Genomic DNA, 15,423 nt, shown 5'->3' on the forward strand with positions numbered 1-15,423 from the left:
ACACCGAGGACATCTCACCCGATTGTTCGCCGCCGACCGAAGGCTACATACCCACCCTTCCCGTGCTAGAGATGAGCATCATCCTGAAAGCATTAAATGATGCACATGAAGAAATCACACGATCAAATGAAGAATTAAAGAAGGAAATCCAAGAAGTAAAAGAAGAAAAGAAACAAATAAATGAAACACTAAACAATATGATTACAGACACCAAACAAGCAAATGAAGAACTAATTAGAGAAAACAAGCGAGCAAATGAAGAACTAATTAAAGATATCCGACAGATGCGGAACACAAGTGAACAGAGTTTCAAGAAACCAGAACAAAAGTTGAGGGAAGCGGAAGAAAGCAGGATATTAGGATGGCAAATTGAGGAGAAGTGTCATGCAACGGAAATCAATATTGGACCAGAGATTGAGCCCATGCATGCGAAAGCGGACATAATCGAAGGAGAGGACATAAAACAGTTAAGCGAACATGACACATGTATGGAAGACCAACCCACCGAGAATATTAGGACTGGGATCGCACCGCACCCCACAGAACGCCGAGAGGAGCCGGACGACATCACCCGCCAAGCTGAGGATGACACCCATCAGGTAGAGGGACAGCCTGTACCACCGCGCGCCGGACACCAGGAGTCCAAGGACGTTGCCCGCCGAGTAGAAGAGCAGCCCGGACCGCCGACCGCCCACATCACCGCCCATCCACCGAGGACAGCACCTGCAACGGACAAACCCAATACTCATGAAGATCATCCACAAAACAATAGAAGTAAAATAGAAACACACAGCAAACTAGAATCACAACCAAAACCGGAAACCTATGAATCAAAACAACAAACAAGAAGGATTACAATACGTCAAAGAAGAAAACCAACTAATAGAATTCATCTACACCGCCGTCATATAAGGCTGAAATCCTACATCAAATCTTTTACCAGCATTCAAGAAAACAGGAAAATAATATTAAGAAGAATCTATTCACACCGCAGTCATGTCCGGTTAAAATCAAGTAGACTGTACACCGGCATGCAAAAAAGGAAAATATCATTTGGAAAGACACACAGACACCACCGGCATGTCAGATTTAAAGGATATCAAACTGCATGTTACCGGCCAACAAAGAGGAAACGAGTTTGTAAGAATCGATCTACACCACCGGCACATTCGTTTTAAGCCAAGTTTGATAAAACGGATAGTTGCAAATTGGAATGGAAACTTTGAAATAAATCAGAAATCAAATTTAGATGGGGGCTTGAGGAAATAATAATCTTTTAATCAACTGGAAGCTACGTTGTGAATTATATCAATCATCAAACTTTTCATGGTCACGGCCTACCCACCGAATCATATCTTTGCATACTAGCATCTTTTACTGCAGCCTAATCAACATAACCTTAACTTCGCCGCATCTCAGCTAATATGAAATATTATCAATCCACATCAAATGAAGAAATTATTATCAACTCTAAGTCAAGAAATTAAAACTACGAAACAACTTTAAAAATTTACCAACCTAATCAAGCCATCTGCCTCATGTCAGAGTCATCACCGAAACAATCGCCTGGTATCATCTGCACAACTGAAAAATAGAAACAAGAATTATAGTATCCACGGAAAATAATTATAAATTAGAAATAACATGAAATTAGTAGTGAATAGGAGGAAAGAAAATAAACAAAGTTTATTTGAAAAAAAAATGTGTAAATCTAACCTTGAAATACAGAATCACTAGAAAAATCTATTCAGAACCAACGCCTGTTCGATAATTTTCTTCGTCCCACCAACCAATGTGTGCGAAATCCTAGAGTCAATGTATAGAATCAAAGCAATATCGTTATTTAATTATTGTAACCTGTTATTTAATGTGGAATTATAAATAAAAAAAAAACGCAACCAAAAATATATATTTATGTTAATTTGCACGAAATGTGCATGTTCTGTGTTATATGAATGTATCTCTAAAAAACTCCAAAGAAAATGAAATTCTTACCTTCAAATGTGAAATTTATTACTGTTGCATCAAAAGATCATGAATTGTAATTCAAATTGATAAATGTAATCTTAAAGACTTAATATTTGTAACCAACATTGATAAAAATCAAGAAAGCCATTTCAAGTGTAACCCTGTTTGTACACAACGTACTAAGCGCAAATAAGAAATTGCTCGAGTCAAACGGTGGACGATTGTCAAGTCACCGAAGTAAAATCACACTCTCACCCAATTTATGTAAAAGCCAGAATAAAGAGTCGAAACTTGTAATAACCATGAAAAAATGATGAAAATCTATATTTGTTGCAAATACTGTTCAAATCTTAAGAAGTAATATGTGAAATCTTGTATATTTGTTATAGTTATGGGTCTGCTCATAAGCCACCCGTGAATGGAAGTTGTGGAGTTGTTTTAATGAAGGATCCAAAGAGACCTCATTAATTATTGTATTTCGATTGTATCCAATGAAAGGAACAATCAATTATTTATTTTCTCGTAGCCAAAAGTGCACGATATATTGTTTTTAGTGTTAAGTGTTGAGTTTTCGTAGAAGTAAGGAGATGAAATAGTGTATTCATCACAATATCGGATTTTTCAAATAGTCATTGTTTCAACTCATCTCCCAATTACCTATTTAAAATATCCTGGGGGCTTTTGTGTGATGAATCTTTCAAATAGACCCCATGAAAGGAGAGAAAAATTGTGATTCCCTTTTTAAAGTGAAAGAATTTGCTAAAGGAATAGTTAGCGACCGAGCGATAAAGCTTACTTATCAGTAACTGTATATTAGATAAGAGTACCGTTCTGTACCGAATATTTTCTAGGAAAATTATTCAATAAAATTATAATTATTTTGCAAATAAAGCACAAATTATTTATGAATTGCTCACTGATTTTGAGGTTACACTTTGTTTACTATCGATCAGATGTTTTTAAAACAGTTCGAACGCAGCTGACTGATTCAAAGTATTGTCAAATGTCACGCTGGCTTCACGTAAGATATAATACCATCTCTAAAAATCAAAACTATCCATAAAGGATCAAGAATTTCAAATAAAAAAAATAAAATGTATGTGTTATCGTTGAAATTATTTATTATTTAAGAAATTATATTATATGTCAGGTCTTATTGTAACTAAATAGGTCATAGCATGAAATTATATTATTGATAAAATGGCAGAAATTAATTATAACAATCTCAAACCTAATAAAAATTGTACAAGAGTATTAATTCATTAATGATTAATTCAACTGAACCACATGGTAATTAAATCTCTTGGCAGGTCTAAGCCAATCACAGTGCATAGAAATAGCACCAAGAAGGTGATCGTTTGAAAGCAACACATGTTAATCTATTATCAGACACCAACCCTGCCTTATCATTCACGCTAGCACATGTACATTGTATGAGAGGAACTATGTCTATAAGATTAAGCAGTTTTAAGAATTACATAAATTAAATTATTATTGTAATTAAAGGAATTGTATTCTACTGCTTGCCACTGACGTCATGTCTACGTCACAAGCGTTCTACCAATGGCAAATTTTTATGCAAATTATTACATCGAGATTCTGAGAAGCAAGGTCTAGCCTAGAAGCTTAGAGAAAAGACAGCACTTCCCTTTTGAAATCCTCACCGTTCAGATCTCTTTTTATAGTTACCAAGACCTATTTGTGAAAATTTCTTGTTTGATTTTTATATGTTCTATTTGTGAGCCGATATTTTTAGGGCAATCTATTTGTTATTTGTAAATTGCTATTTTCATCAATCGATAAATTTAAAAGCTTAAAGTAAATTATTCCTAATTAATTCGGTGAAGGAGATATTTAAATTAAAATTCCACACGTGCCGAAACCGAAGCCTGGATTGCTGCCGATCAAACGATTTTTGATCTAAAGAAGAAAACCACGACCGCCAAGGAAATTCACGTGAGTTATAAGTTTTAAAAGGGGCCCCAATCTACGCTTCGAAAATATTTCAGTGCAGAAAAATATAAAATTTTCTTCGTTAAAGTATTGGCCACGCCGACAAGCGCTTTTAGTTATTAAGAGCCTAGAATTTATTCAATATTGAATTTATAAGAACTTGTAGTTGATTAGCTATCCTCCGCTGCCTGAACCACGACCCCGAGCATTTTTTAAAAATATTTTATAAATTCATTTTTTCTCTATTTTTTCAAAAAACTGTTCAATTTTATCAATTGTAAAATTCTGTTGAATCACGCATGGTATCATGCAAGCACAAGAAAATTTTTAACTGTTCTGTTAATACTAAATTATTATCAACCTGTAAATCAAATTCTGAATCTGCACTGTATGATTACATATTTTATTGTAATATATTTCAGTTTTGTTAATTCGCTTTCTGAGTTCGATTATTTCTTAAGCCTGTCAATTATTGTGTCTGATACGTTCTATATCATCAAGAACCGATCGAATACGATCATTGGAATAATTGAATTGAGCTGGATATTGGAACAGGTCTAAGTGGATGTAGCGAGTGGGGTCAGATCGAGATATTTATTCTTTGTCCTTACCTGCTCATATATCAGCTTTTATCTGTTACCTACCTCGACTTTGGAGCGAACGCATCAATTGTACAGCAGTGGCAGCCATAGATCATATAAATTCCTACAATAGAGCTTAAAATCCGACAAGACTCTGTTCTCGAAATATATTCTGAACGATATTTGGTCCAAATACCGTATTTTAATCCTTCAGAACTTATTAGAGACACAGTCCCGTAAATTATCTACATCGGGAATTTTGCTCGACCTGTATGATTTTGTATGCTCATTCTTCACAGGTAATAATTTTAAGGTATCCGTCTTCAGTGTTTAGCGATCGCTACACTACTTATAAAAATTTCATCACTATACAATTTGTCATTAGAAGAATCAAGGGTGAGCGAGCGTTTAGGCCTCCCGCGATTCCGACAATTGTATTGAATCTTGTAGTGAATCAATCAGTCTGGTGTACATTCAGCGTCCACGCACGCAATTACAAAATTTATAGCCGCTACACCATTGACTCAGTACAAGATTCACTCTACATGTGTGAAGCCGTTAAAAAACGCACCACAGTACATATTAGACCTTCAAGCTGAAAGAATAATCAATATGAATATGAAATGGAATATATAAAAGCCAAATAGCCTACCACTGACTTATTCATCACCGCTTCTTAAAAACCACATGGCCAAAATGGTTTATGCTTTTGTACTCCTGAGCGAAGCTCGATCCCGAGATATTATGAGCTAATCATTTCTTCTTTTTCCGTGCTGCGGTCTCGAATTGTAAATTTAAATTGATATAATATTAACTTCAGGCAGTCACAGAGTAAAGCTGCGTTAACACCAATAGACTCTATAGATTCTATTAGATTGAACATAACTTATCATACACATGATGAACATATGTGTTTTTCAAGTGCCGTTCAATCTATAATAATCTGTGAGGATTAAATTATTAACATTTTGTTAATAACTTTTGTGTAAACGTAGCTTTAGATGCCAAGATTTATCATGGCGTTCCGAGTTACGGATAATTATGTCAATGAAAAACTTCATTTTCCTCATGAAATCTTTCCCATAAAAATTTTAACAGATTGTTGTTCTACAAGCGTTTCTACATGTTACAAAATGAAAATCCCAGTGAAAAACAAAAAGTGCCATTTGATAATTCCCAAATCATCTTTTAATCGTAGCTCTGATTCAACTGAGCAATAACTTTCTGAACTTACTGAGTTAATAAAGTAACATTTAAAATTATCATAAGCACAATGGGACTTGGGATTCCATCAATTCAGAATAAGTATTATACCGGTATTCATTTTTACAGGATTGAAGTAGTGCAAAATTTAGATTAGCACACCAATAGATTTTATTTGTAACGAAGTGAGTTCATTACTTTCATATCAAAGTTCTACTTTTTCCATTATGATATAGTATATTGACGACTACTGCAAAACAATGTCTGGTAGCCCTGGTAATGTAATGTAATGAAATGTGATCGTATGGTTGATTGGAAGTCTCCAACCAGCCTGATCAGATTTCTTAGTGAGGCCATTGGCAAACATTTTAAAAAAGCCCTGATATTATAACAATGACTTTATTCCTAGTAGATAGCATTTCTAGTAGATGGCTGAATATTCTCGTTACCACATTGCAAAGGATGTTCAGTGAGGTCTACTGTTATCTGGACTACTAGAGTATTGTAACTCCTAATGTCAGATTGAGTAAGAGCTTGAAATTTATTCCTATTTAGTGTACTCCATGTTCAATAATCTGCCACTATCTTATATTAGAAGAAACTTGCCTCTGAATAAATTAAAAAACGCACTAAATCTAATTCTGAATGAAAATGCTTATTATTCCGTAAATTAATTTTCAAATTGTTGAAAATGTGATATTCAGTGCTGTGAGTTTATAAATATATTATGTTTTTTTTTTCAATGTATGACTTGATTTATTCAATTGTACTGGGTGATGATAATTATGACTTGATAAGACTGATTTGATGAATGATTACACTATTCATAAGATGACTACTAAGATATGAAAATTGAATTGCTCATTTATTGTATAACAGACTATAAGCTGAATTCTTTAGACAAGGCCTAATCGCCTTATCTACATCCAAATTGTTTGTATTTATCGGTCAATATATTTCTTATTCCTAGACGCCAGCTAAGAAAGGGGTTTCAATTTTCGTAGAATAAGCACGTAATTCAAAACTGTATGTTTTTCAAAAAATGTTGTGATTTTAAATTCTAATTTCGTTTATCACACACATATACGAGAATTTAGAATTAATGAGAAAGTGGCCCGGAATAAGGTTTATGATTTTTGTTCTTCTGTATTTATACTAAGTGATGTATTTATCAGTGATGGTTCTTAAACTGTAGGCTTATTATCAAATAACGAGTTTAGAGCACCAGGGAAATGGGATTTATATTTTATTATAATAAATATTCAAAATTACGTTTCCAACCCACAATTATTGTCTTATTGTCATGTCCTTAAAGTTACTGAAAACCATATCGGTTGGGACTAATCAAGGTTTATTTAGGGTGGTTTTAATTATTAGTTTATGTGTTACAAATAGTTCACCTAGATCTAGATCATGTATAACATGAAAAATAGAGAGCTTACCAGATTTTGTCTATTTTTCATGCGTTTTTTATGTAATTAAGGATTATTTTTTCAAGATTGCATTTGTCTATTATAGACTTATCCTACATCTTTCTCTTTGAATTTAGATGTTCTACAATATCTGTGAGAAAATATTTTGTGTTGATTGTACATGTAACATAGTAAATCTGCTTCAAACCAGGAACTTGTTTTTCGGGACCAAGTTTCGCGTATTTTGTCACATATCTTAAAAATTACTATAGCTAACGGTCTGGAAACGGTTTTATTCAATTTCTCAGTTCATTTTACATAAAGTACGCTGAATTCAACATCTTAGTTAACAGCAAACAAATACCCGTAGGGCAGGAGAACTGAAATTCAGACGAAATCTTTCACTCTGTATAACTTGGTAACTAAGCATTTTCAGACATACCGGTATGTCAATAAGAACTTTTTTCCTCTATTGATGTGAGGAATCACCCCCTGGCTTATGGGCACCTTTTTTCAGAACACTCTGTATTATTATAATACAGATTATATTATATTTTATTTTTATTACAGATTAAAATTCAAATAGGCTACCGTACTAAAATAGTTTATCTATGGATAAGAGTTACAGACCAGCATTTCCTCGATTGAATAACTTGCTTTATTCTTCAACCATCCTTTTATTGCTCTCTTAAAACTATCGAGATCATAATTCCGTACTTCCAGTGATAACCTGTTGAAAATTTCCACTCCTATAATAGCAGTAAATTTTGTGTGTTTTGGTAATTGATCAATCTAACTACCTGTCCGTGTGTTATGCTCATGAATGCTCCCCCTCAAATTGAAAAGATTAAAGCTTTGCTTTACAAATATTAAACAATTCATAATGTAAATACATGGAAGTGGCAATATACCATTGTCTAAGAATAAAAGGCTTACAGGACTCCCTCATGCCCAGATTAAAGATAGCACGCAAAGCTCTTTTTTGACACAGAAAAATAATATTCATAATTCTAATAGTTTCTGATAACCCATAATGATAAAATAGGTGTTCAATGAATAAATGAAGCCTAACAACTTGAAATATATTTCAAATTATTTAAGATTAAGTTGATTCTACCTCGGTGCTAGTCAGCTTTTCATTTGTACATGTATCATAGTATTGAATTATTAAATATTTGATGATTTTGGTAAAACGACATTTTAATCCTGGACTAGTAGTTCTATGAACAGTAGACCTCGCGCAGTTATAAAACACAGCCTCGTCTCATACTGTCCATAAGAGTAAATCCTGTTTGTATGTTGTGTCGGCAAGATGTCGGTGTGAAAACGGCTAATGGCTGTTGGGGTTAGTGTATCAAAAATATGCTAACATCAAAAGCTAATCTCCTTCAACACACTGGCAACAGGTCAGCCCGAGTTGAAAGCAGATAAAGGTCGAGAGAAAATACTATGTTTTCTTTCCGTTATTAATTGCATGCGTCATTGATTGCATGCAATGAATAGTCAACACGACAGCTGATTTTTTACTAAGTTACATTGATATATTAATTGCATACGTTATTGCATGCAATTAAAAATCCACTCAACAGCTGAATTATTATGGATGATTCTATTCTGATTTTTACTGTAATATTGGCGTTCGAAGGAGACTTTACCTATTGTATTAACCTTAAAATGCAAAATTTCCAAAAACCTTGTATATACCTCGAGGCACAATTTAAAAAGAAATATACCTGTCAAATTTCATGGTAATCTATTGCTGCGTTTCGCCGTAATTGCGGAACATATAAACATAAAGAGAAATGCAAAGCCGTCGACTTGAATCTTAGAACTCACTTCGCTCGGTCAATAAATCGAAATTTTAAGAAACCACAAATATCCTGGATGAAAAGGGGAATCAGTTGCCATGTAGATTTGAATCTAAATGTCTAGGATACACTAAACAGTCCACTAAATTCATCATTTTTTCTCCACAGAAGAAACGTTTAAAGCTGGCATCAAATGATGTCACCACATTATTTACATATGTAAATTATATACAGTATTTATATATGTATGTCACGTAAATTGAAGGAGCGTTGTTTGTCACGATGTTTGTTGATTGAAGGAAGATTCTATTTTACTATTTAAATAAATCATAATGTAATTTACTTATCCACTTCGAGATTTACATAGTGATAATAAGTAGGAAATGAAATGTATAGCAAACACTTCAGTTGCTATGTAGGCCTACTGTATTGTATTCTGTAATGTCATATTTTTTACTAAAGTGATGAAGTATCAGAAAATAGTATTATTCAGCATTGTTATGTATTTTTTCTCTTTCTTTTCAATAATTTAAAATTTGTTATTATTTTAAATAAGTAGATAACTCAACTATTGTTTGTTTTTAATCATATTATTTGTATTATTTTTTTGTATTGTTATAATACTTGATGGAGAGTTGAGTGTAAGAGAGGGTCGACTGCGCCCTAACTTCGCTTTCTAAGAAAAATAAAGGCAGTCATTCTATTCTATTCATGTGACCATAATATATATGTATATATATTAAAAAACAGATGACATCCAATTTATTAGAGCTAATGGAATGCCTTCATCTTCATGTGTAGGCAACACACCACACCAACCTTGTTCCTGTGAGACTGACCTTGTCTCTGTGACACTCCACTTGTTCGAATGGGACTCTACCCCTCTTCTTGTTCCAGTGACACTACTTGCTCCAGTGAGACTGACCTTGTCTCTGTGAGACTGACCTTGTCTCTGTGAGACTCACCTTGTCTCTGTGAGACTCACCTTGTCTCTGTGGGAACTTGTTCCTGTGAGACTGCCATTTATAAAAATACTTGTTCCTATGAAACTTGTCTCTGTGACACTAATATCGTTCAAAAACACTACTTGTCTCTGTGAGAACTTGTCTCTGTGATACGGACCCCCTCAGTAGACACCATCACACTTGACGATTTTCTTCAACATGTAGGCAAATCTGCCGAACAAACTAACAATTCCGATCGAGACAATATTGTAAATAATTATAATGATGCTAATGATAATGATGCTAATGAACAAGAAGTTGATAATCGTAGTCTAGTTACAATACATTCACAGGAGAGCTCGAACGAACAAGTAGTCATTGCGGAAGATGACAAAATAATCAATGTTGAACAAAATCAAATCATTTTAGAACGTGGCAACAAAGAACCTGTTATCAAAAAAGTTTCTACAAAAAACAGACTGACTCTATATTTTCAAAGTTTATCCACTCCTGAAGAAATAAATGATGTGTGTATACAATACTTGAAACCCAACACACTTTATGGGATACTTTGCTCCAGGACAGGTGTATTGGGAAAAGAATATGAAATGATTTTCGAAAATTTTAAGAATGTTATCATTGCTAATTTTTATTCTTAGGAGATATAAGAAACTGAATTTGGATATAACTGATTCAGAGGAACAAAAAGAAGTTGTAACCAATTATCATATAGGAAAAACGTATCACCGTGGAATTAATGAGAGCTATAACCACATTCGAAGAGAATACTATTGGCCTACCATGCTTAAAGATATTACAGAATACATAAATAAATGTTCAGTATGTGCTAAAGTGAAATATGATAGAAGACTTGTTCAAGTTGAATACAAAATTACCCCAACTCCTGACAAACCTTTCGAAAAATTACAGATTGACACGTTTCAATACAGTAGAATAAAATTCCTCACGATAATAGATTGCTTTTCGAAAAAAATCATGGCATATCCACTAACAAGTTTGAACCAACTTGATATACAGTCTTGTTTGAATGATTACTTTTCTCTATTTCCATGCCCTAAGACAATCCAAATGGATAATGGTCGTGAATTCGACAATGCTGGACTTCGAGATTTTTTGCGTTTATATAAGATAGAACCTTATTATATAACACCGGGACATCCAGATTCCCAGGGTTTATTAGAACGAGCACACTCGACACTCATTGAACTCCTTAATGCTATACAAATGGAAAATAAAGACAACAAACCCGAAGATAATATGAAACTTACAATTATCGCATTTAATAACACAATAAATTCAACTTTGAAACTAACTCCAATGGAAATGACTTTTGGTGTATCGAAAAATCCATATGTTGATGAAATAACGAAGCCCTTATTGCTGAAGAAAGAACAAACGCCTATCTAGACAAACTGAAAACTATTCACAAACTTGTAAAAGATAAAGTAGGACAGGAAAAATAAAATAGAACTGATCACTTAAATCAAACTAGAGAAAAAGATTTTGAAATGCCTAACGAACCCTTCATAAAGACAACGTTTAATAAAAAGGACAAACCAAAATTTTTCAAAGTGAACTACAATAAGGAAACTCAATTAGCTACTAATCCAAGAGCGATTCAGAAACGACCCTTCAAACTTCACCCGAATCGAGTGAAGAGAGCTCGAAAGAAAAAGAAATCAACTAATTTATCTGTTTCAGGTAACAATGTTTCTTCTGCTGATGCTGTTCCTAACACCAGCAAACCCGTATAGATTGACTGATCTAAGTAAAACATCAGGCATCACTCCTATTAAAATTCAGGACTCATTCATAATAAATGAAACCTTCACATACATGCATAATATTAATGTAAACATGTTGCGTATCGAATTAAATACAATCAAAAGAACAATATTCACTTTGCCTGAACACAATATCGATCAAGGCCGTCTAGACATCATAACAATGCATTTAAAATACACAGAAACAAAACTAGATCACATCAATATCAGCAAAAATAGAAATAAGCTATTTCATGGGTAACCGATAACATGGATGCGAACGACAAAGAAAAATACGACAAAATATTATTTCAAGTTCAATCAAATAAATACCGCTTACAGCATAATATTGAGAATCAATTTTCAGTAAATAAAAGGCTCATTGACGATTTTAATGCTGATGTGAAAAAGATTCATGGGAATAATTTGAAAATTATAAATTATTTCAAAACTCTCTCAAATGAAACTACGACTGTACAGCTGAACCAGCAGTTTTCCCTTTTATTTAGCTCATTAAGTTTGCTCTTTAATAAAATAAGCGATTTAGATACTAGTTTGGAGTTTTGTAGATTGAATATTCTACATTCTAGTATATTATCCCATAAAGAAATAAATAATATTATATCTGAATCTAATGTAAAATTGATTCTTTTGTAAAATTCATTCCAATTATCTATCAATCATATCTACTGTACAAAATTGACAAAGCTATTATTTTATGACAAAAAGAACACTACATTATATCCAAAATCAACTCAATTATTGTATCTTAATAAGTCAGAACAGTTATTCGAACATCCTAAAATACATGAATATTGGGAGAGTGATATATCAATGCCATTTGAAGTTCCATTTCGTAAATTGAAAACAAACTTTTCATTTGATATTATACATGAAGCAAATATTAAGATTGAATTGCTAGTAGAAGAACTTGCATTGCAAAAGACGATACTTATTATATTTGGATTCTTATTATATGTTTTATTGTTATTCTTAGTATATTTATTGTATTTAAATTATATAACTTTATCAAATATGTAACTTCTTTACAAAATATTTGTAGAAATGTAAATGTAGCAGCAACTTCGCAAGCCCCAACATTTGTTCTTGGGGCCTTGCCTCCAAACCCAAAATTCTGATCGCTGAGGACAGCTTCAGTCTAGGGGTGGAGGAGTTAAATATCTATAGTAGTAGTATTACAACCCCATTGTTATAGAATATAACTGATTATGCATTGTCTTCATTGTCTCAATTAATTATTTTCAGTTAGTTCTACTCAAACTCTTGACGAGAGCACTCGGCTCCCGAAATTCTTTAATTCGGTATTTTCTGTAGTTGTAGTGTTAATAAAGTTTCAATTTTTAAAAACTCAGTCGTGTCGTCCAATCACTTAACTTAAGACCTGATTATTATTTTATTTCCTGAAAAGAAAAAAAAAAAGAATTTCAAGGCTGATGTTGGCGTCGGGACCATACGATTGAATGAACCATACGATATTTTTCAGCCGTGGAAGTAACAGGAACACCTTGTTTCTTTCTGAATATCGATTGGGAGAATCTTCCAAAATCGACAACAAAAAAACTTACTAGGTTATTAGCTTACTTTTTATATTAATAACCTTTATCGCCAAATAACAAACAAAATTGGAGTAACCTCGCAAAATGAGTTCATACTTCACAAGAAAGACAAAAAACTCCAATTTTAACAAAATAAAAAACTACCATGTGGCAAGAAAAGTTGTTCTCCGTTGAGATTGAGGATAAGTTCATCACTGTCTCAATAATCCAGCTGTCACCTCATTTTCAGCCTATCTTCAAACCTCAATAGGAAATTTCAATTCATTTTTTGGTTGTCTATACTTTGTTATTAGTTGGTTGTAATACTCTTAAAGTCCATTAAATTCATCACTCAATTATCTTTAACAAAACAATAATACTCACTACATTTTAAAATTTCCATTCCTGAAGGTTATTAGCTTACTTTTTATATTAATAACCGTTCATCTGAGTACGGTAAAGTATTGAGGTGAAATTTAATGCATCGTTTAATAAAGTCTTAAAAACTTTTATCAATCTATGAAGTTTCATCATAATAATTTAGAGTTCAATTTAGTATCTTGGTTTTTTGATGATATTTGAAAACTCACTCTTGTATCGATATTTTTCAGCTGTGGAAGTAACAGGAACACCATGTTTCTTTTTGAATACCGACTGGGAGAATCTTCCAAATTCGGCGACAAAAAAACTTGGTGAGACCTAAATGTAATCTCTTTTTTCAGTAGCCTATGTAATGATATATTTATAAATGATTAAATATCAATATATTCCTTATTTAGTTGAAACTTGTCTTTTGTTGAATATATACGGTATTATTGAAATCCAAGTATGATAAGTAGGGCAAAATTCACTTTTTCGCCACACTGCACAGAAAGCAGCTGTTTTCCAGTCCCTATGTAGATATGAAAGACATTGTTTGCAGACTACTCTCGTCTGACGTCAGAACAGGTTTCTTTCCGGCTAAGGCCGGTCTTCTTCTTCTTCTTCTTCTTCTTCTTCTCTCCCGGGAAACTATCCTCATATCGTAAACATTAACTTTCTGTGCTTGTAGGATAATATACTATAATAATTATGAATTCTAAGAAATAAATAGGATGGCAGTTGGATGAGTCCCTACACAATTCTATACTATTATATTTTTCCGCAGTACATAATAATAATACAAGTGCATTTTTTTAGGAATATCACGTCGCTGGATGACAGCTCCTCAGTGGCATTCACATGTGATGGTACTACGCAACTTCAGCCAAGCAGCGGTCAAGGCTGTCAAAACGCAGGATCCTGTTTCTATTGAAGGACAAAGGTTTGTGCCGTCACACATTCTCCTACAATGATATCAGAGAAATTCAATAACGTAATGTTCCAATCAAATGAAATATTCTGAAACAGGACCTGTTTGTAATGAATAGCAACGATTAGTGTCATTACTCACTCTTACCGATAATATCAATATATTGAAAGCTTCATACAGTATAGTAGGCTGATTATGTAGCAGTATAATTGTGTAACATATTAATGTTATATTATATTGTATTGTTTCGTTTTTTGAAATAAATATGAATTTTTTTATGAGTCGATGACGAGCAGTCAAGCGAAGCTGTTGTGTTTGTTTGGCGCTCCCTTATCAGTAAATGACAGAGCTGTGCTGTTAACCATTTCAAGTCACTTCGTTCCACTCGTTTAGAATTTATTGTTTATAATCGGAGTTCGATTCATATTCTCTTTAAACTGAAGAATATAGAAGTGAACATGTCATGCAAAGTGTGCAGTAAGTCTCTTAGAGTTGGGAATGTTGTCGACGTTGAATGCAGTGAATGTGATAGTAAGTTTCATGGTAGTTGCGTCAACATGAAAGTCGCGGAAGTTGAATATATAACCGACAGTAAGAAAAAATGGCGGTGTGCTGATTGTACTCAGGAAAAGAGACAGAGCCTGTCTCATGAACCACCTTCGAAGCCCGAAGAAGTCACCCTTGGACAACTAGTAACAATGATCGCAGACTTGAGCAACAACTTTGGAAGAATGGAAATGGACCTCGGAACTTCCATCAAGAGGTGCCACACGGATGTCGAGAGCATTCTGGAGCAGCTTAAACTCCAACGAGTGCAAATGACAATGTGTTTTCAAAGAATTGAAACACAGGATACAGAGATTAAAGCGTTGAAGAAAGAGAATGAAAATCTCCCGAGCAATCTCCGAAATGCAGCAGTACTC

General features: G+C 33.4%; 1 protein-coding gene across 2 annotated transcripts in view; it reads left to right on the plus strand.

Annotated features, from left to right (window-relative positions):
• Nucleotides 1–15,423, plus strand: part of LOC111058010 (biotin--protein ligase) — a 98,410-nt gene that overhangs the window by 56,492 nt on the left and 26,495 nt on the right. For both annotated transcript variants that reach the window (XM_039432641.1, XM_039432642.1), the window contains exons 6-7: nucleotides 13,821–13,901; nucleotides 14,389–14,512. In XM_039432641.1, the coding sequence (XP_039288575.1) occupies nucleotides 13,821–13,901; nucleotides 14,389–14,512 (205 nt within the window). The remainder of the gene's footprint in view (nucleotides 1–13,820; nucleotides 13,902–14,388; nucleotides 14,513–15,423) is intronic.

This window comes from Nilaparvata lugens, chromosome 7 (assembly GCF_014356525.2).
Source record: "Nilaparvata lugens isolate BPH chromosome 7, ASM1435652v1, whole genome shotgun sequence".
NCBI classification, from domain to species: domain Eukaryota; kingdom Metazoa; phylum Arthropoda; class Insecta; order Hemiptera; family Delphacidae; genus Nilaparvata; species Nilaparvata lugens.